This window comes from Lampris incognitus, chromosome 4 (assembly GCF_029633865.1).
Source record: "Lampris incognitus isolate fLamInc1 chromosome 4, fLamInc1.hap2, whole genome shotgun sequence".
In the NCBI taxonomy this organism is placed as follows: Eukaryota; Metazoa; Chordata; class Actinopteri; order Lampriformes; family Lampridae; genus Lampris; species Lampris incognitus.
Genome location: NC_079214.1, coordinates 63528477 through 63554554, shown reverse-complemented (window position 1 = coordinate 63554554; position 26078 = coordinate 63528477). Strand labels below are relative to the sequence as shown.

Genomic DNA, 26078 nt, shown 5'->3' with positions numbered 1-26078 from the left:
TATCGACGGTTACTACTACCTGGCCGGGTACTGTATGGACGGTTACTACTACCTGACTGGGTACTGTATCGACGGTTACTACTACCTGGCTGGGTACTGTATGGATGGTTACTACTACCTGGCCGGGTACTGTATGGATGGTTACTACTACCTGGCCGGGTACTGTATGGATGGTTACTACTACCTGGCTGGGTACTGTATCGACGGTTACTACTACCTGGCTGGGTACTGTATGGACGGTTACTACTACCTGGCCGGGTACTGTATCGACAGTTACTACTACCTGGCCGGGTACTGTATGGACGGTTACTACTACCTGGCCGGCTACTGTATCGACGGTTACTACTACCTGGCCGGGTACTGTATGGACGGTTACTACTACCTGGCTGGGTACTGTATCGACGGTTACTACTACCTGGCTGGGTACTTGTATGGATGGTTACTACTACCTGGCAGGGTACTGTATGGACGGTTACTACTACCTTGCCAGGTACTGTATGGATGGTTACTACTACCTGGCCAGGTACTGTATGGACGGTTACTACTACCTGGCCGGGTACTGTATCGACGGTTACTACTACCTGGCCGGGTACTGTACTGTATGGATGGTTACTACTACCTGGCCAGGTACTGTATGGACGGTTACTACTACCTGGCCAGGTACTGTATGGACGGTTACTACTACCTGGCCGGGTACTGTATGGATGGTTACTACTACCTGGCCAGGTACTGTATGGACGGTTACTACTACCTGGCCGGGTACTGTATGGACAGTTACTACTACCTGGCCGGGTACTGTATGGACGGTTACTACTACCTGGCCGGGTACTGTATGGACAGTTACTACTACCTGGCCGGGTACTGTATGGACGGTTACTACTACCTGGCCGGGTACTGTATCGACGGTTACTACTTCCTGGCCGGGTACTGTATGGACGGTTACTACTACCTGGCCAGGTACTGTATCGACGGTTACTACTTCCTGGCCGGGTACTGTATGGACGGTTACTACTACCTGGCCGGGTACTGTATGGATGGTTACTACTACCTGGCCAGGTACTGTATGGATGGTTACTACTACCTGGCCAGGTACTGTATGGACGGTTACTACTACCTGGCCGGGTACTGTATGGACAGTTACTACTACCTGGCCGGGTACTGTATGGACGGTTACTGCTACCTGGCCGGGTACTGTATCGACGGTTACTACTTCCTGGCCGGGTACTGTATGGACGGTTACTACTACCTGGCCGGGTACTATATGGACGGTTACTACTACCTGGCCGGGTACTGTATGGACGGTTACTACTACCTGGCCGGGTACTGTATCGACGGTTACTACTACCTGGCCGGGTACTGTATGGACGGTTACTACTACCTGGCCAGGTACTGTATGGACGGTTACTACTACCTGGCCGGGTACTGTATGGACGGTTACTACTACCTGGCCGGGTACTGTATGGACGGTTACTACTACCTGGCCGGGTACTGTATGGACGGTTACTACTACCTGGCCGGGTACTGTATGGACGGTTACTACTACCTGGCCGGGTACTGTATGGACGGTTACTACTACCTGGCCGGGTACTGTATGGACGGTTACTACTACCTGGCCAGGTACTGTATGGACGGTTACTACTACCTGGCCGGGTACTGTATGGACGGTTACTACTACCTGGCCGGGTACTGTATGGACGGTTACTACCTATGGTAAGTAGAGGAAGTAGATCAGCAATCGACCACTGACGATTTTGGACAATTCGGGTAATAAGTTGAGTTCTGCTTTTGTTCTCACTTCCCAGTATGTGGTTTAGGTATCCGGGCTGAACTGGACTTGTTGAAACATGGCCTGAGCTCGTGTTCGGTTGTAAAGCTGCGTTCAGCGGTGGTCCCGTTTCCAAAACGCTACAACGAAGGGCGTTATCATCTTGATATCAGAGCTGATATGCACAATGGCAAAAGCTGCGAAAATGAGACTCACAGTTACCCCTGAAGTAGTCCTACCTGGGGACCCACAAAGTCCCGTTCACGGACAGCAGGGTGAATGCTTGCAAGTGGGGTGGTGCGGGGTCAAGGGTCACCGCAGAGCGCAGGTCAGACGCGGGGTGGGCGGGCGCCTGCTGGTCTGGGGTGCAATCCATCTCTTCGCAGACTGCGGACCGGGGAATACTGTACGAGTCGGTCAGCGAGCTGTAGATCCCGGACCCGAAGCGGTCCGAGCTCGGCGGCTCCGAGGAGGCGTTGGAGTCGCGGTCCGTCAGCGACTCTTGATGTTGGAGGATCTGACTGCCCCCCTCCTCGCTGTAGATCAAAGTCACTCCGCCGTTTGTCCTCTCCGACTCTTCCCTCTCTCCTTCTTTTGCGTCACGGTCAAGGGCGGCGCCCACAGCCACATCAACAGGCAGCCGGACGGTGAACACATCCCGAAGGGGGCTGCTGTCGCCACAGCTGCAATGACGAAGACAAATATATCAAGTATTAATTAGCAACATGTGTTGGTGTAGTGTAGGTACCTGTACTAGGTACCGGTAGTGGAGGCATGTGGTAGTCTGACGCCCTCCCCGGATCGGCAGAGGGGGTGGAGCAGCGACCGGGACGGCTCGGAAGAGTGGGGTGATTGGCCGGATACAATTGGGGAGAAAAAGGGGGAAACCCCCCCCCCCCAAAAACAGCCTCCTTTTTTGGCATACAAACACACACACACACACACATTCACACCTAGGGACAATGTAGTACGGCCGAGTCACCTGACCTCCATGTCTTTGGACTGTGGGAGGAAACCCACGCAGACACGGGGAGAACATGCAAACTCCACACAGAGGACGACCCGGGACCACCCGGGACGACCCGGGACGACCCCCGAGGTTGGACTGAAAAGTCCTGCAGAGCCTGCTCTCACTCCCTCTGCTCATGGTTGCCATGGATTTATATTAAATATCTATATATATATTTAATATTTATATTAAATATATATATATATATATATATATATATATCCTGCTCGAAGGGGTCCCCGCGACCCTGATAGCAGGATAAGCGGTTAAGATAATGGATATATATATATATATATATATATATACACTACCGTTCAAAAGTTTGGGATCACCCAAACAATTTTGTGTTTTCCATGAAAAGTCACACTTATTCACCACCATATGTTGTGAAATGAATAGAAAATAGAGTCAAGACATTGACAAGGTTAGAAATAATGATTTGTATTTGAAATAAGATTTTTTTTACATCAAACTTTGCTTTCGTCAAAGAATCCTCCATTTGCAGCAATTACAGCATTGCAGACCTTTGGCATTCTAGCTGTTAATTTGTTGAGGTAATCTGGAGAAATTGCACCCCACGCTTCCAGAAGCAGCTCCCACAAGTTGGATTGGTTGGATGGGCACTTCTTTGAGCAGATTGAGTTTCTGGAGCATCACATTTGTGGGGTCAATTAAACGCTCAAATTGGCCAGAAAAAGAGAACTTTCATCTGAAACTCGACAGTCTATTCTTGTTCTTAGAAATGAAGGCTATTCCATGCGAGAAATTGCTAAGAAATTGAAGATTTCCTACACCGGTGTGTACTACTCCCTTCAGAGGACAGCACAAACAGGCTCTAACCAGAGTAGAAAAAGAAGTGGGAGGCCGCGTTGCACAACTGAGCAAGAAGATAAGTACAATAGAGTCTCTAGTTTGAGAAACAAACGCCTCACAGGTCCCCAACTGGCATCTTCATTAAATAGTACCTGTTAGAGCCTGTTTGTGCTGTCCTCTGAAGGGAGTAGTACACACCGGTGTAGGAAATCTTCAATTTCTTAGCAATTTCTCGCATGGAATAGCCTTCATTTCTAAGAACAAGAATAGACTGTCGAGTTTCAGATGAAAGTTCTCTTTTTCTGGCCATTTTGAGCGTTTAATTGACCCCACAAATGTGATGCTCCAGAAACTCAATCTGCTCAAAGAAGTGCCCATCCAACCAATCCAACTTGTGGGAGCTGCTTCTGGAAGCGTGGGGTGCAATTTCTCCAGATTACCTCAACAAATTAACAGCTAGAATGCCAAAGGTCTGCAATGCTGTAATTGCTGCAAATGGAGGATTCTTTGACGAAAGCAAAGTTTGATGTAAAAAAAATCTTATTTCAAATACAAATCATTATTTCTAACCTTGTCAATGTCTTGACTCTATTTTCTATTCATTTCACAACATATGGTGGTGAATAAGTGTGACTTTTCATGGAAAACACAAAATTGTTTGGGTGATCCCAAACTTTTGAACGGTAGTGTATATATATATATATATTTAATATTTATATTAAATATATATATATATATATATATATATCTTTATATAATTTCTACTACTACTTTCATTTTTTATTACTATTTTTGATTTTTTAAAATTAATTTGAATGTATGTATGGCTGAAGAGATACGTGAATATACACTTGAACACCTAGTTCTCTGTACCAAAACACACAGACACACACAAAAAAGCCAAAAAAGATGACCACAAGTTTGATAATGAAGGCCGTTTAAGTGATTGATCTTCATCTTCACCGACCTGTACCGGGCACAGAGCTGGTAACTGGCAGCGTGGTAGAGCAGCAGGGTGTTGCTGTAGTCATCCAAAGTCCACACCGCTTCGTCTCCCAGTAGACTCAAGCTGGAGGCCAGGGCCACGATGGTGGATGGGGGACTGTAGGGGTCCAGCCTCTGGACCGCCCGCAAACTCACACAGTCCAGGACCAGCAGACCGGGGCCATTTGAGAACCACAGCTGAGAGGAACAGACATGTGGAGCAGGACAATAAACAATTATGACTGAATAGTCCTGTGATTTTAACACCCAACTCATACAAGTACTAAAGAGGTCATGTCTTTTTTTACAAACTGGGTCTTATTCGTTGTTTTGGATTTTTTTACCCCCTTTCTCTCCCAATTGTATTTGGCCAATTACCCCACTCTTCTGAGCCGTCCTGGTCTCTGCTCCCCACCCCCTCTGCCGATCCGGGGAGGGCTGCAGACTACCACATGCCTCCTCCAATACATGTGGAGTCACCAGCCGCTTCTTTTCACCTGACAGTGAGGAGTTTCACCAGGGGGACGCAGCACGTGGGAGGATCACGCTATTCCCCCCAGTTCCCCCTCCCCCGAACAGACGCCCAGACCGACCAGAGGAGGCGCTAGTGCAGCGACCAGGACACATACCGACATCTGGCTTTCCACCTGCAGACATGGCCAATTGTGTCTGTAGGGACGCCCGACCAAGCCGGAGGTAACACGGGGATTCGAACCGGCGATCCCTGTGTTGGTAGGCAACGGAATAGACCGCTATGCTACCCGGACGCCCTGATTAGTTATAGCTTTTGCCATTGTGCAAATCGATTATGTAACTTGCCAGCTTCATTTTGAAGATTTGGGGCACGGGACCTCCGCTAGACTCAGCTTTGTGACAGCTTGTTATGGGACAGCTGGACATCCGCCTTAAAACTCAACTGTCAACCACAACTGACAAAAAAAACCCTGTGTCTCAGTCCCATCATCTATGACTTCTCTATTGTTCTGGCCGGCTAGTTTATGGATGGCTACTACCACCTATGGTAAGTATAGGCTGCTCCTCCCTGCAAGATGTCCACCATTGATAATACTGGACACCTCTGGGAACATTTTGAACTTGTAGATAACTGTGTTGAATTGGAATTGTTCAGTTTCCCCCGTAAGATACCGTTCTGAAGCCGAGTCCGGCTGTGGTCCTGTGTCCAAAATCTCAAAATGAAGCTGGTGAGTAAAGTATCGCAGCTGATGTAAAACACAAAAAGTACAAAATGAGATCCAAGTTGTGAAAAACGAAACAGAAACACAACTGGATGATCCTTAGAGTCAGCAGCAGGGACATGAGTCACTGCTCCCTCCTGCCTCACCTGAGAGCCGCTGTTGACTAAGGCCATGCTCCTGACGCAGTACGGTCTCTGTCTGGGGTCTGAGTCCTTTAGGCCAAACATGGTCTTGTTGATGGTGTGGGGACACACGTAGACCTCCCCTTCCACTGGCAGGTCTTCCACCAGGCTGTAGACTGCCACCAAGCCATCTGACATTCCCACAAATACGCGTGGCAGGGTCTAAAGAGGGGAGGAGGGACAGACGTACACAGCTGAGACTCAGAGGAGACGGGGAGGTGGAGCATCTGCAGGTCCCAGACAGTTACGTTTAATACTTTTAAGACCTTTTTGAGACCAGAGATAGAGGTTAAAGACCAATTTGAGGACAAATCATTCTGGAAGGTTACAGCTGACATGTGGCACAAGTAGGGCAAGGATCCCTCCAGGACTTTATAAAAATGGGGGCCACAAATTTTGTCGATGGTTCAGCTTAATGTCGTATACATATTTGGATTATTACAGCAAGCATCATAAATATTACAATCCATCCATTATCCAAACCGCTTATCCCGCTCTCAGGGTCGCAGGGATGCTGGAGCCTATCCCATTGAGTGGCAGGCGGGGAGACACCCTGGACAGGCCGGCAGTCCATCACAGTCCATCATAAATATGACATTGGGGAAAATATTTGTTGACACTTAGGCTGTGCAACACTCGAACAGTAATGAGCCCAACTATGAGAAGGGGAGAGTCTGGAATTTAACGTAGGTTTCACTGTGACACTAACCCTAACCCTAACCCTAAGTACAAAGAATTGATTAGCTAAAAAGAGATATTATTGTTTGTTGTAACGTAATGTATAAGTCCATTAGGACATAGGTGTCAACAGGCAGTGCACAAAGGCAATGCGTAGGGTGTATAGAAGCACATCATATAAGTTGATGCCTGATGCCTGATGCAAAACCCTTTCAGACTCTTATTTTCTAATGAAGTGTAATCTGTATTTTTCATTGCACCTCATGATGGGAGACATCTAGACACACAATGCCGATATGAAAGAGTGAGCCAAGAAAATCTGCATAAACTCCCATAAAAAAGCCATAAAACAAATCTGCAGGTACGACAGGTTTGGCGTAGGGGTTAGCATGAGGTAGGTTTAAGCTTTTAGAGGTTATCGAAAATTTAGATTCAGGTGCAAAAGAATTCAACTAATTTCATCAAAAATATATTAAATCATGACACGTTAAAGAAATTAAACTTCACAATCAAAATTGAAGACAATTTAATTACTTTTTAGGCCTAATAGATCTCATCTCATCTTCAGCCGCTTCTCCGGGGTCGGGTCGCGGTAGCAGCAAGCTAAGTAGGGCACTCCAGACGTCCCTCTCCCCAGCAACGCCCTCCAGCTCCTCCTGGGGGATCCCAAGGCATTCCCAGGCCACATTGGACATGTAGTCCCTCCAGCGAGTTCTGGGTCTACCCCGGGGTCTCCTCCCAGTTGGATGTACCCGGTAAACCTCCAAAGGAAGGTGCCCAGAAGGCATCCTGATCAGATGCCCCAACCACCTCAACTGGCTCTTTTCGACGTGAAGGAGCAGCGGCTCTACTCCGAGCTCCCTCCGGATGTCCGAGCTCCCTCCGGATGTCCGAGCTCCCTCCGGATGTCCGAGCTCCTCACCCTATCTCTAAGGCTGAGCCCAGACACCCTACGGAGGAAACTCATTTCAGCCGCTTTTATCTGCTATCTCACCCTTTCGGTCACTACCCAAAGCTCATGACCATAGGGGAGGGTTGGAACCAAGACTGATTGGTAAATGGAGAGCTTTGCCTTCTGGCTCAGCTCCTTCTTCACCACAACGGTCCGGTACAACATCCACATTACTGCTGATGCTGCACCAATCCGCTTGTCAATCTCCCGCTCCATCCTACCCTCACTCGTGAACAAGACCCCAAGATACTTGAACTTCTTCACTTGAGGCAACAACTCATCCCCAACCCGGAGGGAGCAAGCCACCATTTTCCGGTAGAGAACCACGGCCTCAGACTTGGAGGGTCTGACTCTCATCCCGGCCATTTCACACTCAGCTGCAAACCGCCCCAGTGCACGCTGGAGGTCGCGTTCTGATGACGCCAACAAAACCACATCAACTGCAAAGAGCAGAGATGCAATTCTGAGGTTCCCAAAATGGACACACTCCTCGCCAAAATGGCCTAACAGATGTCAATCGAATTTAAGGCGTTTCAAGACTTCGTAAGGCCCTGCAGTCATGGGTCGAGAGAGGATTGATGGAAAGCAGGAGGTGGTTAGCGGGGCATTACTGTGCTCAGACCATTAAACAGCTTGTCCCACAGACAATGAGCACGGATCGATACAGGTCAGGTGTCAAATGGAGCGGTTCAAGGACACCAGAGAGGCACACGGTTAATTAGCAGGTAAAAGTGCTCTTTCTAAAAGCGCTCACAGATGAAGCTAGTTTTTCAGCCAGAACGTCACACGTTAGGGTTCAGGGTTCACACTCCTTTTAAGAAACCAGTTCCCAGCACTCTGGAAGGACACGTTCCATGACTTGTGCTTGGATATACATGACAGCCGTTGCTCGAGGAAGGTCATGTCACTCAGTGGAAGACCCAGTGGAAGACCCAGTGGAAGACCCACTGGAAGACCCACTGGAAGACCTGGAGGTGGATGGACAGAATGACCGACACACAACCGGTTTCTTTAGACCATCATCACCTGATCACGTGGTTTCACCGAAGAGGGATACTCATCACTGAGTCAGGAGCAAAGATGTTACACTTGGGGTTACGTCCATTTCCTTTGTGACATTTTAGCACCGCGGCGCATGAAACAACACCAGCCTCTAAACGGACGGTGTGACTTTCAGCTGGGCGTGGACCAAACCGCCCAAACCTCAAACACCGGTGTGACCTCTCAGAGGCTAAAACTCACACTGAACACATGTGATCCCAGCTACAAATCATGCTGAAAATATGCAAACTCCGAGAGGGTGAACATACCACCTTTTCACCACCTAACTTTTATTGGGGGGGGATTCCCCCCTCCCTTTTCCCCCCAATTGGATCCAGCGAATTACCCCACTCTTCCAAGCCGTCCCGTTCGCTGTCGGTCCGGGGAGGGCTGGTGACTCCACATGCCTCCTCCCATTCATGTGGAGTCACCAGCCGCTTCTTTTCACCTGACAGTGAGGAGTTTCACCAGGGAGCATCCCCACCCGCAGACAGGGCCAATTGTGTCTGTAGGGGGCGCCCAACCAAGCTGGAGGTAACACGGGGATTCGAACCGGAGCTTTTAACCTAACTTTACAGTTTGTCGTGACCTAGATAATTATTTCCAGGGCATTTCATTAATACCTTCATTTTTTTGTGTATGCTTTGAAAAAACAAACAGCAGTGATTCAGTCTCGGGTTAAATGGTGATGGTGCAGAACACGTGGCTTATGCAGGACCCTCACTGCCCCGCACGATGTCAGGGAACCAGAACCGACACGAAAACTGTGGGGCGGACACGTCACGTTTCAAGGCATAACAACAAAAACCCGCATCCACACCACTGTGTGTGTGTGTGTGTGTGTGTGAGGGCTAATAAAATGTTATATATACCGTAAGCCTCTCTGAAATTATAGGAACTGCCAACTGCTTCCATTTCATCAGCTAATGCCAGCACACACAGACGGACACACAATCTGTCATATCCAAAACCACAAAAACTTAAAAATAACATTCGTCCTCGTAATAACAGTTTGTATTTTCAAGCTTGAATAGAACGATCCGATCCATTCACATTTCACCCACCAATTAGAAGCGGGAACCCGCTGGATGGCTGACAGACAGGAACTACACTATATACCCTCCATTTTATGATGCTGACACGGCCGGGCAGCTAAATATGTGTATAGTCAATCATCGTGATTTTACTATCCATTTAATGACAGAAGCTGTATCCAGAACCGCTCCCCGGATCGCTCACTCACTACACCCTCCCTGTCAACGGGATACTCTAGACAGGAAGTGGAGATTTCTGACACATCGTCTCACTGAATCATCACTCTGCAGCTCATTCTCATCTTCCCTCCATCCAGCCATCCATCCATCATCCCAACCGCTTATCCTTACTCAGGGTGGCGAGGATGCTGGAGCCTTTCCCAGCAGTCACCGGGCAGCAGGTGGGGGAGACACCCTGGACAGTCTGCCAGGCCATCACAGCCCCCCCCCCCCACACACACCTAGGGACAATGTAGTACGGCTGATCCACCTGACCTACATGTCTCTGGACTGTGGGAGGAAACCGGAGCTCCCGGAGGAAACCCACGCAAACTCCACACAGAGGACGAGGCCCAAGGTTGGACTACCCCGGGGCTCGAACCCAGGACCTTCTTGAGGTGAGGCAACCGTGCGAACCACTGCGCCACCACTGCCTTACTCTCATCTTGTCGTACAAGTTTTTTTTCTTTTTTTGGAATTTTCCTCCTTTTTCTCCCCAGTTGTACTTGGCCAATCACCCCGGTCGCTGCTCCACCCCCTCTGCCGATCCGGGGAGGGCTGCAGACTACCACATGCCTCCTCCCCCGATACATGTGGAGTCGCCAGCCGCCTCTTTTCACCTGACAGTGAGGAGTTTCGCCAGGGCGGTGCAGCATGTGGGAGGATCACGCTATTCCTCCCAGTTTCCCCTCCCCCCCCGAACAGCCATCCTGACCGACCAGAGGAGGCGCTAGTGCAGCGACCAGGACACACACCCACATCTGGCTTCCCACCTGCCGACACGGCCAAATGTGTCTGTAAGGACGCCCGACCGAGCCGGAGGTAACACGGGGATTCGAACCGGCGATCCCCGTGTTGGTAGGCAACGGAATAGACCGCTACACCACCCGGACGTCCATCTTGTTACACAATATTTGATAGCTCGAGGTGAACGGAGAACCGGCGAAGCATTGCATTGTGGTATTTGTAGCATATTTAGCAGCTGTGATGGGCTGGCGGCCTGTCCAGGGGGTCTCCCCGCCTGCCGCCCAATGGCTGCTGGGAAAGGCTCCAGCACCCCCGCCACCCTGAGAGCAGGATAAGCAGTTTGGATAACGGATAGTCAAGACTCAGCATTTTCGGTTTTTACCGAAAAATACCCAGATTCTTTAAAAGGAGCAGGTCGGTTTAAACTGATTTTCACCCGGATCCAAAAGGTGTTCCTGTTCGTGCGAGGTTATGTAACAGTGCCCCCTCGTGGCGAAGTTCGGCATGCTGGATGGCTTTGAAAAAGAAAAACGGAAAAGGCTGAGCCTCGTGGACGGTGTGCACGCATTGGACGCTCCCTTTTAGGGTGCATCGTGGGACTTTTTGAGCGCACTAAACAGTGAATACTTTACAGGGAGTGATATGAGATGCAGCAGCGACATCGTCATTATTATTATATGTTTAACCCACCTGGTCTCGTGCTGGTACAGGGAAGAGACAAGTGATGACAGCAGGACAGGAGAAGTGCTTCTGGGGCAGTCTCAGAGGACACAACTCCTTCAGACTATAGATAAACACCTCCTGCTCCTACAACACACACAGGAGAGCAGAGCATCAAGCAGTTACAGCGGCCTGCCACCGTCCATCGAGCTACCGACTCATTTAGCTAACACAGAATACTAGAGCATCCACACGTGTCATGTGGTCATCCCCAACACTGTAAACTACCCCCCCCCCCCGACACATCGTGAGTCGGTATCGTGACGGGTGACGCCTACCTCTGTGGCGGTCCACAGAGTATTGTCCATCTTCATCTGACAGGTCAGTCGAGTCCCCGGACACGAAATCCTCTTCACCTCCACCCGGCCCTTCTCCACGTTCACCACGCTGTAGTTCCTATGGCCGAGACAGACACACAGTTTCAGACACCGTCACGTGAACATTTCATGACTCTGGCTGACTGGTCAACAGGGCTGGAAGTTTTACTTGGCCCCAGATTGGCAAGTATTCGCTGATCCGGTGAGCTGAATGCCGGGCAAGTACTTATTTAAGGTTAGACTTAATTGAAGGACGGTTCAGCGTCAAGACTCTGGATGGTATATAGGGGGGGTAGCTCATCAAGGACAGAGGTGTTGAGGTTTAAGAGCTGCAAAGTTCACCCCATCCTTGAGTGATTCAGGTGTGGCCCTTTATGAGAGTGGCTCCTTCTACACCTCCAAGGGGACCGAGGGAGCAGCCTCTTGGCCCGCGGGTGGTTTTTATGGCATCATAGAAGTTATGCTTGCCGTGCCCATCTGCATAGGGTTGGATCTCCTAGGCTTGGTTGACCCACAATTGCCAAGTACTTGTTTCAGGTACTTTCAATATACCGGACAAACTTTTCAGCCAGTGGATGTTATGTAAGGGCCTGTTTTTCGGGTGGTGAGATTGGGTTGTTTCATGTCCGTATGTGGTTGTACAGTGTGTGAGAGTTTGTCTGTGTGATGTTTTGTAGCAACTCAAAAAAACTTTCACTACATGTGCTGCCACGCAAGAATCAGGAAGCAGGAGAATTTACCATTTCCCCCAGCCCACAGCAGGGCAACACAAGACAAAAACACATATCCAAACTACACGAATACATATATCCGACATATCCACAAATAAATAAATGCCACTGTCCAAGAGAGCGAACGCCAGGATGAGTGTGGGAAGTGCCGGTCTGCATGGGCTAGCAGCTAGCTTAGCCTGCCCCGCTTCCACGTCCTGTCACACCGCCCTCGGTGCTTCCTCCTCAGGGGCGGACTAGACTAGTCTTCATTTGTCACAGTAACACATCTGTTTGAAGACCTATATAATTTTCATGCAAGGCTGGATGAGCCCAACCATATTGTCTCTAACTGTATTTTATGGTACATTATTTTTTTTTTAAATTTGATCCTTTGGTATTTGAACTGTGCCTTGCTTTATAATACAAATACTGTGGTTTACAAAGGTTAATATGTTTGTCGCACCTTAATTTATCGATTTATACGATATATATATACCAACTGCCAAAGAGAGCATCCTAGTATTCTTGTTAAGCTTATCGAAAATACCCCTTATATTTCTTTTAGGTGAAAAAAACAAAAACAAAACTGGGCTAGCAAAATGTTAGCAGGGCAGGAAGAGTTGACGGAGCAGTAACGGGGCAGACAGGTCTGTGCCAACCTTCCCTATTTTGTTGTACAGTCAAGAGAAAATGCACCTAAATATGATGATAATCTTTGTCTTATGAGTATGTCTGTCTTCTCCCAGACTCACATGGCCCGGCTTCACACGGCTGGTTCCCAGGGCGGGGGAACGGCGAGGGGGGTGGTGCGGGCAGCGAGGGGGGCTGGATTTGGGGCGAGGCGGGTAAAGGGTTAACGACAGGATTAGGGCCTACAGCACCGAGTCAATAGCAGTCATTAGAACCACCTGTATGAAGGGATGAAAGCTTTCTTTATTGTACCGAGATTAAGTCAGTCCTCAAGCACACACAGCAGGGGTGCAATCACAAAAGACACCTGGGAGCTATTGTGGCCACAGAGGTGTTTGTGTGTGTGTGTGTGTGTGCTCGTGGTACAATTAATGTGTGTAGTTGTGAGTCCGTGTAATTATCATATCGTAAATGTGTTGCACTATGCTGTAAGATCTAAATGAGGGTCACTTAAACAGGGTATATAATTCTGTGTGTGTGTGTGTGTGTGTGTGTAGCAAAGCGTGCTTGCAAAGCTACCCCCCCACCCCCAGCCCCAGCCCCATTTTTACATGCCCGGTCTGCAACCGCAACTGTGCATCCAGGATCGGACTATTCAGCCACCCCAGGACTCACAAACAGCAGAAGATGGTCCTCATCAGATACGATGGACAACAAAGCGAGCAAGCGCACACTTGTGCACGCCCGTATGTTTTCATAAACAAAAACTGCATTAAACAGACCTGCAGATAGTTTCCTACTACACCCCCGTAACCCGCTCCCGAACCATGACGAGAAACCACGTGTCAGAAAGTTTCTATGACCACACTCTGTTTCACGTCCCCTAAACAACGCCGAGAGACGGCTGCAGGAAAGAGGTAGTTAGACTGTCAGATTAGCACCGCCACACACGTCACTCGCTCACAGCCGGCGACAAACTTGACAGAAACGTGTAAAGCGAAAGAAAGAAAAAGTAAGAAAGAGATGGACGGTGACACTTTAGTATGGGGAACGTAGTCGCCATTAATTAGGTGCTTATTAGCATGCAAATTAGCAACATATTGGCTCTTAATCGGTCATTATTACGTACTCATTAATGCCTTATTCTGCATGGCCTTATTGTACAACCAGTAAGCCATTAACTATGAGTTTTCCCTCTATAACCTCAGAAGTATTGCTTATTAGTAGTACCATCTCAATATGCTTTGCTTAGTATGGCCTTTATAAGGTGGTAGTACCACAAGAAGAGTTATTCTCCCTTACTAACACTTAATGAATATGGTCTGTTCTTACATAACAACACACAAAACTACAAGTGTTCATAGTGTTAAATTACTGTAAATTAAGTTTTTGTTACTTAGAATATGTTCCCCATACTAAAGTGACATCTTGATCATTACTAAGTCACTAGTAATTAAGTTTCTGTTACTTAGAATATGTTCCCCATACTAAAGTGACATCTTGATCATTACTAAGTCACTAGTAATTAAGTTTTTGTTACTTAGAATATGTTCCCCATACTAAAGTGACATCTTGATCATTACTAAGTCACTAGTAATTAAGTTTTTGTTACTTAGAATATGTTCCCCATACTAAAGTGACATCTTGATCATTACTAATTCACTAGTAATTAAGTTTCTGTTACTTAGAATATGTTCCCCATACTAGAGTGACATCTTGATCATTACTGATTCACTAGTAATTAAGGTTTTTTATGTTCCCCATACTAAAGTGTTACCGGATGGATACATACATTAACTTTGTTTTGTCGTCCTAATTGTCAAGCGAATCGAACACACTATTTGTACTGATTCGGACAGAAGCAAACTGGCTAACCGGTTTGGGTTTAGAAAAGGAAGACTTCTTATTTAGGGGAAAAAACCTCACGTAATAAACGACGCAAGGATTTATTCCTCTCGGGGCAGTAACGAATACACAAATTAAAGGTAGAACGAGGAGGGTTTGTCGGTTGTGGTGTGTGACGCCCCTCCTCCCCAGCGAACGTCACCAGAAGGACACGCCCCCTGGCCGGTGCCCGCCTCGCTCTTCCTCCACATCCTCTCCTCCGGGGCTCGCCAGCGGGTGAAGGCCAGCCCCCGAGTCACCTGTCCTCGCTATATTTGTCTTTTTGGCGCCGTGTCCGCCATCATCGTTGCCACACGCGTCTAGTGGGTCGTCAGTGATGACTGAGAGGGACTGTTTTTGTGTGTGTTCAGGGAAGTCCTGCTCGTTCCACCTTCAAGCGACTGCTGATATAAGAATGCTGGGTACAGCAGGTATTAGTACTTCACTGATTCTTGAGATAAGGGACAAAACATGTCCCACATCGAAAAGTCTTCTTTGCGTTAAAAATCAAGAAATTAATAACAATAGAAATACTTTAACATTTAAATCTGAACAACCCGTGAATACTCAATGGAATTAACTTCACATCTTTTTAAACAATTTCATTAGAACTTGTCGAAATGCAGGCTCTGTACCCCCGAGACCTGCCCTCAGCAAGAAGTCACAACGTCAAACTGCCAGAAAAGTGTGTAAAAATGCATAAATATAAATATCAAATGACATGAAGGGTTAAATAAGATATCACATAGTAATACATAAAGTGAACTTTAACTTTAGTGGATTTTTTTCCACAAGAAAGTGGATTTATCGGGTCACACAAAAAACTGATAAAACCCTTCGAGTTTTATCGTTTTTTTAAGTTTCCAATGAATTTTTATTATGATATAAAAAGCAAAAATGGCTGGCAAGTCCTCTACAGTCATGCTTCTCAACCTATCTGCTGCATCTGGGGCAGCGGATCACCAGACTGTACTGTCGACATTATCAGGCCTGGGCATCGCCGGCACTGTGCTAAAGTGGTTCAAATCTTACCAAACATGGAGGCCGTACCACCTATCATGAAGTGATCAGCTGGCAGCACTGGACAGGGCACGCCCCTATCCGCATCGGGGATGCAGTGGAGAGAGCCGGCAGCGCCAGCTTCCTCAGTGTGAACATCAGTGAGGAGCTCATCTGGACTACTCACACCAGCGCTGACATCAAGACGGAAAAAACAGCAGCTGTTCTCCTTCCTCTGGCTGAGGAGGTTCAGTGTGCACAGCAGGACACTCTGCAGCTTCTACAGATGCGCCATTGAGAGTATCCTGACTGGCTGCCTCACCGCCTGGTATGGCAGCTGCACCATGTAGGTGCTGTTTTAATCACAGCGCAACACATTACCAGGGCTGAGCCTCCAGCCCTGGAGGACCTCTACACCTGGAGGCGTAGGAAGAAGGCATGAACATTATCAGGGACACCAGCCATCCCAGCCACAGACTGAATTACTACCATCTGATATTTGTTTTTATTCATGCTGTTTTTTTTTGTTCTTACTGGTTTTTTGGTCTTACGGTTGTTTTTGCCTTGTCTGGTTTAATTTTTCTGCGAAGCGCTTTGTGGCATGGTTTTAGAAAAGTGCTTTATAAATACAATTATTGTTATTATTATTTTTATCTGGCAAATGGTACTGTAGTATCCGGACCAGAAGCAGCAGGTTCAAGGACAGCATCTATCCCCAGGGCATAAGACTTTTCAGTATCTAACAACCCCCCCCTCCCCCGACCATAAAATCCAGATATTATCGGTGCAATAATATCCTTTGCAATATTTTGTATATGTCTCAGTGCAACATTCTGGCTATATATATAAATATTTAGTGTGTGTGTGTGTGTGTGTGTGTGTGTGTGTATATATATATATGTATATATATGTATATATATGTATATGTATATATATATATAAATACCTACCTACTTTTTTAGCAGTTTGATGGATGTCTATTTTATTTTATTATAGATTGTGTATGGACAGAATAGGGAACAAGCTGAAAGAAGAAGAAGGAAGAAGAAGAAGAAGAAGATGATGATGATGATGATGATACATTGTGTATGGAGTCCTAGGCCGAAGATTTTCAAAGCCTGCAACACTTGCTTTCATGCTGTCATGTCCTCATGAAAATAAAAAAACCTTGAGGAGTCCGATCCTGGACAGGTTAAACCAGCCGTTCCTCATGGCTCAATGCTAGGCCCACTCCTTTTTACCCTCCATCCTTCCTCTCTTCATACAATCATATCTGTACACAGCCATTCCTACCATTTCTGTGCCAGTGATACCCAACTCTATTTTTCATTTCCACCAGATGACACTAAGGTGTCGGTGAGGGTCGCAGCTTACCGTACTGACATACCTGCCTCTAGCTTTCAGAGGGGTTTTTCATTTTCAAGAGGAAATACGTTGTTTTGTGCCTGAAGATGGTGAGTGCTTCAATCGTTTTATCATCATGTTGAGTCATCGGGTTCCTATTTAAGGATCGTTGTTTTAATATACTGGGCCATGTTAGCATAGCTCACTGACTCACTCTGGAAGAGACAATCACATCTTTCTGAGCATCCAATTTTTGTTACGCTATTAAAAGGGAACTTTTTGTCAATATTTTCAATAAAAATGAAAATACCCACACATTTTTGTGTTATCCTAAGCTATAGTATCTGTCCGTTAACAACTAATGAATACTTGTTTTTAAAACTGCTGACCATCGCTTAAAGAAATTCTTTGAAATTTGAATACCAAGTTCACGTCTTACTGCTCCTTCCCATGGCTCCATTGCGTGAAGACAACACCAACATTCCAGTTTCCTCCCTTCTTTTATCAACTTCTTTTCTGGTCCGTTGTCCTTTTTCAGATCTTATTCTTTTAGGTTTTCTTTTTTTCCCCCAAAGGCTTGCACTATTGAGCTCTCTGTGTTTCATATACTATTAGAACAGCACAGTATGATATTCCTTTACTTTTCCACGGAAAACTCCTGCGGAGGCATTACATTTCCCGATACATAAAAAACATTACTTCAGACAACACCGCTGAGTTTAACAGAGCGCTAATGGGAGATTTGACCTTTCAGCGTTTCGACACGTTTGCTTTGTGGAAAACGTGGCATTATGCTCCGGTTCTTAATGGGGCATTATAGGGGAAAGTAGGGAAAGTGCAGGAGACATTGTTTATTAATTTCACCAGTTATTGTAGATGCATGCTTATCTACATCACTCTTTTTTAGATCAGTAATAGTCCCATATCATGTTTTTTTGTGGCTTTTTTTTTCCTTTTCAAAATCAGTATACATGTCATTAAGCGGTGACAATAAAGGGATGGATAATGTATGTGTCGTGATTAATTTATCAGAACGGGAAACCTGGCTTGAGTACCTGAATAGAGCAGCCCTTGGGCAAAGTATACTGTTAATTCATCGCAGTGATTTCACATGTCTGGTATGGTGCGGGGTTGTAAAAAATAAGATAAGATTAGTGCAGGAACTAGCTTGTGTTTTAAGTGCATTCCAGACATTCCACCAAACAAGCGGCGAGCCCATGATGCGCCGCACACAAAACACTTACTTCATTTCCATAAACATTCGGTTTACACTCGGAAATGTATGACGACATTAAAATGAAGACGTTAAACACGCCGTGTGAATTTATGCCGAGCAAAACTTTTCCGGCACAGCTGTGTTGATGTAATGTTTCAACTTGTTGAAAACCTTGTTGCGAATGTATTCAGTAGCAGTATAGTGTCCGGACCGAGTCAGTAACAATATCAGTGTTTATATAATGGGGCGGGGGGGGTTTCCAAAAATTAATTGTGGAAGAAAGACTGTATTTCAGAGCTGTGAGCAGCAAAAAAGGAATGTAAATAGGTGAAAAATGCTGTGGACAAAACATTATTGATTGCTGCCAGAGCAGCATCAGACATAACGAGGGACTTCTTAGGAGACACACAGACCTGCTGTCCTTCTCGCCGTCCCAGAAGATAGCGCTGTATCCCTGGAGGTGGGATAGGAAGAGCTGGGAGTGGGTGTCGCAGGGTAAGAGGTACCTCAGACAGGGGAAGCTGGGCTCCTGCATCTGCCTCACACACTGCAAGGCCTGAGGCCTCTGCAGAGCAAAACACAGACACACTTCCATGACTCCATCCGAGCAGTCACACAAAGTCGACTCACGACTCACTTCCTGTCATTCTCTTACCTGGATTATTGAGCATGCATAAAGGCATCCAAGCAATATATTGTACAGGGGTTTTTTGAATTTGAATTGAATTTCCGCCCCTTTTTCTACCCAATTGTATACGACCAATTATCCCACTCATGCGACCCATCCCAGTCGCTGCTCCACTCCTCCTCTGCTGATCTGGGGAGGGCTGCAGACTACCACATGCCGACACATGTGGAGTCGCCAGCCACTTCTTTTCACCTGACAGTGAGGAGGTTCACCAGGGGGACGTAGCACATGGGAGGATCACGCCATTCTCCCCCCCGAGTCCCCCCCCCCCCAAACAGGCGCCCCAACCGACCAGAGGAGGCGCTAGTGCAGTGACCAGGACACATACCCGCATCCGGTTTCCCGCCCGCAGACAAGGCCAATTGTGTCTGTAGGGACGCCCGACCAAGGCGGAAGCAACACGGGGTTTCAAACCGGCGATCCCCGCCACACTACCCAGACGCCAGCCCAAAGGCACGGTTGCCGAGGTTACCATTCCTACTGGTTGCTAATAGTATTCACGATTCACTAAAAAAAAAAAAAAGATTACTGATTGTACCTTTAAGTGTAACAAGACAAAAGAGTGTCGTGCAGCCTTGCTCGGTGGTCATGTGGGGGAAGCAGTTGGTTGCACTAACCTTCTCAGGTTTGGTGTCCCAGCACTGTGTCAACAGGTGGTGGAGACAGAAGAACTGCACCTCCTCTGGGCTCCCCAGCACGGGTCGGACGCCCTTGGCTAACTTCTTGGCTATCTGGAGTTGGTGGTGGCCCAACGCAGGCCTCTGCCCCGACAGCAGCTCATACAGCACCATGCCATAGGAGAACATGTCCACCTGGCGCATGGGGTGGGGGTGGGGGGGTGGGGTAAAAAGAGTAGGTTGTTGAGGTAATCGCTTAGATTCTTACAGCACTGTAAGTCATGCATCTTCAGCTTTGACTCCCTAAAACAATATACAATAAATAAAACACATGTCAACATGGGGGGGGGGGGGGCTGAGGATGTGGAGAGATAACCATGACAAAAAAATAATAACAGGGAGAGTCACCACTCAATTACTCTGGTCCCATCTTATCTGTTGAAAGCCATTCGTCTTTTTCGTGACGCATGTCCGACACCCAAAACCACAATTTGGACGTCAAATGAGCAGTTCTTTTCTGTGGCTGGCTCTGTGGGCCAAAGCCGGGAAGTGCACATCTGTGATGACGTCAGATGCACATCTGTGATGACGTCATTTGCTTACTATTCCACATACGAAGGAAACGACGGCGGTTTACTGATATGACGCAATCTCACTCGATACCTTATCTCTCCCCAGTTCTCACACCCCATGTACAATGTCTCTTTACACTCGCTCCCCGACTGTATCTCATTAGCATACCTAAACCTCATCAAAAAGGGAAATTAAAAGACATGGGGGAAGGATGTGGCGCCCGATTGGCCGAGCTCAGCAGACTCTGTGGGAGAAGGGCCAATGAACTAAGGCCGGGGCTTATGGAGATTTCTTGCTGCTTTTCCAAAGACTCCCCCCTGCAGAGCCGGGGCCAGCAAAAAGCAGTAACCCCCAGTAAACCTGGCCTCCTTGGAACGAGGGCGGCTCGGAAACGAGCGCTCGTTCTCGGCAGAATATGACGGAGAACAAGGGATGTCTTAGCGTTCAAATACTACTTTCTAGAAAAATCTCTAGTCGTTCTGAGATCGACAGCCTGGAAGGTGACATGAGCAGGAGCACAAAAACACAACACACACAAGCCTTTTGGCTATCTCCTCTGCTATTAAAGCCTATCCCGCATGTGGTACCAATCAGGTAGTGTGGTGACATGTTATAGAGAGGAAGGACACAGTCATCAGTCGGACCGTGAACTATAAATCCTCCGAAACGACGACGAGATTTTTTTTTATTGTTTCTACTCCTTTGACTGACACGGAAGAAGACCACAGAGCCCATGGTGATCTCCTCCATAGTATACGTCTTCCTTTTACTGGGCACATTTACTATAGCTGGTAATGAAACTTACTGAAGCTCTGATCTTTCGGCTTATTTCCTGTTTCTCAGGGGTCCATCGGTGCCCTGTGAGGGCACAGCACCAATGGCGGCGGTTGTTAACACGGGCCCTGACCGGTCCGATCCGGTATAGTCTTGTCAATCCACGTACTGATTCGGCAAAATCTTAGGTCGGACGCCCTTCTTGACACTACCGCTGACCCTTATGGACGGGGGCACAGGTAAAGCGCTGGGTGCCATCCCGGTGTTCATGGACGCCCGGGCCTGTCGCTACTCTGAAGCTCTGGTAAGTATATGCCCCAAAAATAGGTCAAGGTGCTAGTGTGAAAGACGTGACGGAGAGGCATTAAGTATGAGACATTGGCTGGTGTTAATGAATGGACTACCTACTTCCCTCCCTATTAGCACCCTGTTAAACGGCTTAATAAGGGGGTTTGATTACACAGGTGAAATTTAACACCTTCTCATCGTAGACGATGCCTGGCCGGATCTCGGGGGCCTGGTAGCCAGGTGTGCCCTCCACCCCAAGCGCCCCTTCGTTGAAGGACTGGCGAGAGATGCCATAGTCTGACAGCTTGAAGTTGACCTGATTCTGCAACTGAAACAATAACGGATAAAATGAATGACGGCTGAATCAGACGATGGCGCTCCAACTTTGTCCTAACTGCATGTGTAGCGAACACAAAACCAGCACGAAGCAAAAACACATCGCCCTCACGGTGATCAATGTCCGGCTGCGAGCGTCAAAAAGCAAAGCCAGCACCTCTTGTCCCCGGTGCATTGACAGATGCCCTGCCTCTTTTGTTAAATGCCTGCCTTGCCACATTGCTATGGAAACAAGGCAGTGATCTTGAGCCTATCTGGTAGGGCAACCTAATTGGTCTGAGGTTTTTGGACATTTTGACTATTCCTCAATGGTGCTAGTGTCTGCCCAGTTACCCTGCAATGCACTGCGATGTAATTCCCCCCCCCCCTCCATTTTCTCCCCAATTGTACTGGGCCAATTACCCTATTTTCTGAGACATCCCGGTCGCTGCTCCACCCCCTCTGCCGAGCCGGAATGGCTGCAGACTACCACATGCCTCCTCCGATACATGTGGAGTCGCCAGCCGCTTCTTTTCACCTGACAGTGAGGAGTTTCACCAGGGGGACGTAGCGCATGGGAGGATCACGCTGTTCCACTCAGATCCCCCTCCCCCCCGAACAGCTGCCCCGAGCCACCAGAGGAGGCGCTAGTGCGGCGACCAGGACACATACCCACATCCGGCTTCCCGCCTGCAGACGCGGCCAATTGTGTCTGTAGGGACGCCCGACCAAGCCGGAGGTGACACGGGGATTCGAACCGGTGATCCCCGTGTTGGTAGGCAACAGAATAGACCGCCACGCCACCTGGGCATCTTAAAATTTTGACGCACACCTGCAGTTAGGACAAGGTGTTAGTGGTACCTTCTAGTCTTATGGCTCTGAATCCCTGTTCCCTACACACCTCCAGAGACCAGACTAGAATGTTGTCAGATTTGAGGTCACAGAAGATGATGCGCTTCCTGTGCAGGTACGCCAGACCTGCTGCGATCTGATAGGCTGCTCTGAAGGTCAGCATGTGACCAAGAGGCATGAATCTGGAACCTGCACAGAAGAAGAGAATACGTGTACACACGAAACAGAACACGATCCTTCACTAGCCAATATATAGATATACAGTCTAAAGAATGAATTTAGGGGCATCAGATTACAAGAATCTCCCTTCTTGCCTTTGCTTCTCTCTGCTAGCACGGTGTTAAGGCTGCCCAGGGGGGCCAGCTGCAGGGCCAAACAGAGTGGGTGGATGCTGATGCCCACCAGGGGTACAATGCAGGGGTGCTGCAGGGAGTGCAGCATGCTGGCTTCCTGGCGGAACTCCGAGAAGGTCCGACACGCATCCACAGCCTTGAGGTGCTTCACCATGGTGTCTGGATCAATAAAGGGAGGAAAGGGGTGTAGGGGAAAGGTAGAGGGAAAGAAACATTACAAACACCGGATCTAAGTGGAACAATCTAATTATGTTTTTGTTTATTGAACCCTTAAAATAAACCATTTCAGAAAGTGCTGTTAAAGTTTCTAATTTGAGGGGAATGAAGAATATTCGAGCTGCAGGCAAATGTGGTTTCCATCTGGGACCAATAAGGCTCAGAGATTATACACACCAAAGGAAAACCCACATTAAGAACTACCTCTGACGGAGAACACTCCCATAACTCGTGTTCCACAAGACAGATTTATAACCAGCTTTGCTGATGTTGCTTGCAAGAAAATACAGCTCGTGTGAGTCACTGTGCCCGCGCACGTCAATATTAATGCCTGTTCGGGTTATCAATGTTAGCTAGAGAGATGATCCTTAACCCTTCTGTGCACAGATCTCCCCCATATACCATGGAGTATAAACCTTAATAAAGACTGTTGAGCAGAGTGGAACAGGGAACCCTCATCTGAAGCCAGCCAGCCATCTAGCCAGCATAATTGTCTCAGATCACCTTGAGGTTTGACCTCTGGTGCAGGTATTAGAGACAGAGAGCGCTTTGTGGGGAAGACGGATGGCTTATTGTAATTCAGTAAAGGGGACACTGGGTTGATTCACACAGACAAGACTACCTTTCTACATCCTCTACATTTCTGTGTGCCAAGTAAGGCGGTCACAATATAAAACTTTCATTAGATAATTGACCAGTCCTAAGCCCTCTCCAGCCCGACTTACTTTTGCTATCTTGGTCATTTTACCATCCTCCAATGTGGCAATGCCCATACCATCTAGCCAGCTACCACAAGTTATAACTGAAGTCTGGAAATTTTCTCAAAAAGCTGATAGCAAGGCCTTCGGTATGCCATTGTATGACACGAGATTTAAGAATTTATGAATGGATCACAACTGCTGGGTACTGCTGGGTAGGTTTAATGGCCTATCACTAATTCAGTATTGAAAAGATGATTTATGTTAAAATAGCAGCCTATAATATATCTGCTACTGGGAGTAGTTTAGCCCCTTTACAGCCCTCACTGGTACAAAATCCCATACAGTCTTGTATCAGGGCTACATTGGCCCCAGCATCTCAACATGAAGTTGGTTTAGCTGATGCCTGTCAAAATGAGTAAATCATTTTTCTACAAATCAACCTGACCGCCTGCTGTGGAGCTTCGTGACACATGGCCTCACCTGTTTCACTGCTGATGGTCTTCTGTCGACACTTCTTGAAATGGAAGAGTTTGACAGCCACTGGCTGGTTGCGGTAGTGGGCCTTGTAGACGATGGTTCCACTGCCACCCTGGCCAAGAATATTGCTCTCCTCCTCAGAGTACTCCAACTGGGCCTTCTCCAAGAACAGCCTGATCCCCGCACACACAAAAACAAAAATGGAGTTTTTATTTTCTGAGAACTTTCCCGTGTCTACCATTCACAGTGTTTTATTCACAGAGTTTAAGGGTTTAAGTCCAGGCATGCAGCAGTGGGTTTTAAATTATAAGTTAAGGGTGCGGGGATATAACTCATGGAAAGGGAGCTAATGCACCCATCCAGTACAGGACCTAATGGGCCAACCATAGGTTAGATAATAATAATAATTATTAAACATGTTTTTATGTATTATTGAATTATTATTATAACTTATCATTACATTATCATATTTTATATTCATTAATGTTATTATTAATAATTTATTCTTAAATAAATTTAGTATTTATTTATATAACCATAATATTATTATTAAATCATTAAAAATAGTAAAAATAATGATTAATCATTCTTCAAAAAAAATAGAAATAAGGAGCTAAGGCATTTTCTTATTTATGAATTTTGATCCGAACCTAACCCTTAATCCTATATTTAACCCTTACCACACCATGCGTGAACTGAAACCCTACCAACGGACAATTTACCAATCGACAACCAATATTCCCCTGTGATGTGACACACAAATAGCCTCTGCCCCAGTCATCACTGTGTTCCTCATGTGTCAGTACATGTGTCAGTGTCAGTACACACAACACTTCAGAATACCAGTCCTAAGTCCCATCCGAAACTTTATCCATCTGGAATGGAAAGCATAGACCTTGCCTACAGCGCCCTCTTACAGGGTTACAGTACAGTTTTCTGAAATGTTCAACATTTTCTCCCCGTTTCTCTATCATCGTGTCCTCACAGCTCTTTAATTTGCCCCTCCAGACGCAAGTGCACGATGACTAAGACGAGATGTCTTAAATTAGAAATGACCAACGGCCCTTGGTCAGGCGCCAGATTAAATGGTGCAGCCTATAACCTCCGACGGAGGAAGCTGGTTTCCACGAGGTTTCCCCCTACGGCTGTGAAGCATAGAGGAAGAGTGCCGTGTTAAATTTTAGCGAAGATCCATTTTAAATTACATATCGAGCAAATCCCCGATCAGGCAACGCGAAGCAACATGTACACACATCTGCATTTAGCGTAAGTGAACGCATCCATCAGCTGCTGCAGAGTTCTGCAGAAACGCACTCCATATATAGCTTATCTCCTTGACCAGAAGTGCAACACATCCATGTGATTGCGTAAATATTTGGAAGGGCTGTTAAACTGCTGGAACAAACATTTCAGTAGGCCTGTAGAGTTTCAAGAGATACACTTGCACAACTGACCCCCCGTGGTGGAGTCCTTGACAGAGCACTGGTGTATGTGTGTTAGCGGCGAGAGAGAGAATAGCCCCGCGAGTGTGTAAGTGGATGTGCAGATGCTTGAGAGAGAGCAGGTTGCCCTTGAAGCTCGATAGTACATCAACAGATGCCGTCAGACTGGCAAGAAATCAACCGAAACTCATTATGCAGCCAAGGCCCGCGGGGGTTTCTGATTGTCACCGTGTGAGTCTTTCTGCCACTCTGTATGTGCTGCGCACACTGCTCAGCCCCTGCCAGAGCAGCTGCTGTCCAATCTGACTTCGCTGGGACCGGAGTCACCAGCCCTGTCCT

The 26078-nt window shown here is 47.2% G+C and overlaps 1 protein-coding gene across 1 annotated transcript in view; it reads right to left on the bottom strand.

Moving 5' to 3' along the window:
• lrrk1 (leucine-rich repeat kinase 1) overlaps positions 1–26078 on the bottom strand; it is a 130511-nt gene that overhangs the window by 10131 nt on the left and 94302 nt on the right. Inside the window, exons 25-35 of the mRNA XM_056279404.1 lie at positions 24301–24470; positions 22865–23062; positions 22600–22739; positions 21574–21711; positions 19749–19943; positions 18857–19008; positions 11619–11736; positions 11311–11427; positions 5914–6111; positions 4555–4769; positions 2005–2448 (exon numbers count right to left, since the gene is read on the bottom strand). Coding sequence (XP_056135379.1) covers positions 2005–2448; positions 4555–4769; positions 5914–6111; positions 11311–11427; positions 11619–11736; positions 18857–19008; positions 19749–19943; positions 21574–21711; positions 22600–22739; positions 22865–23062; positions 24301–24470 — 2085 coding nt within the window. The remainder of the gene's footprint in view (positions 1–2004; positions 2449–4554; positions 4770–5913; positions 6112–11310; positions 11428–11618; positions 11737–18856; positions 19009–19748; positions 19944–21573; positions 21712–22599; positions 22740–22864; positions 23063–24300; positions 24471–26078) is intronic.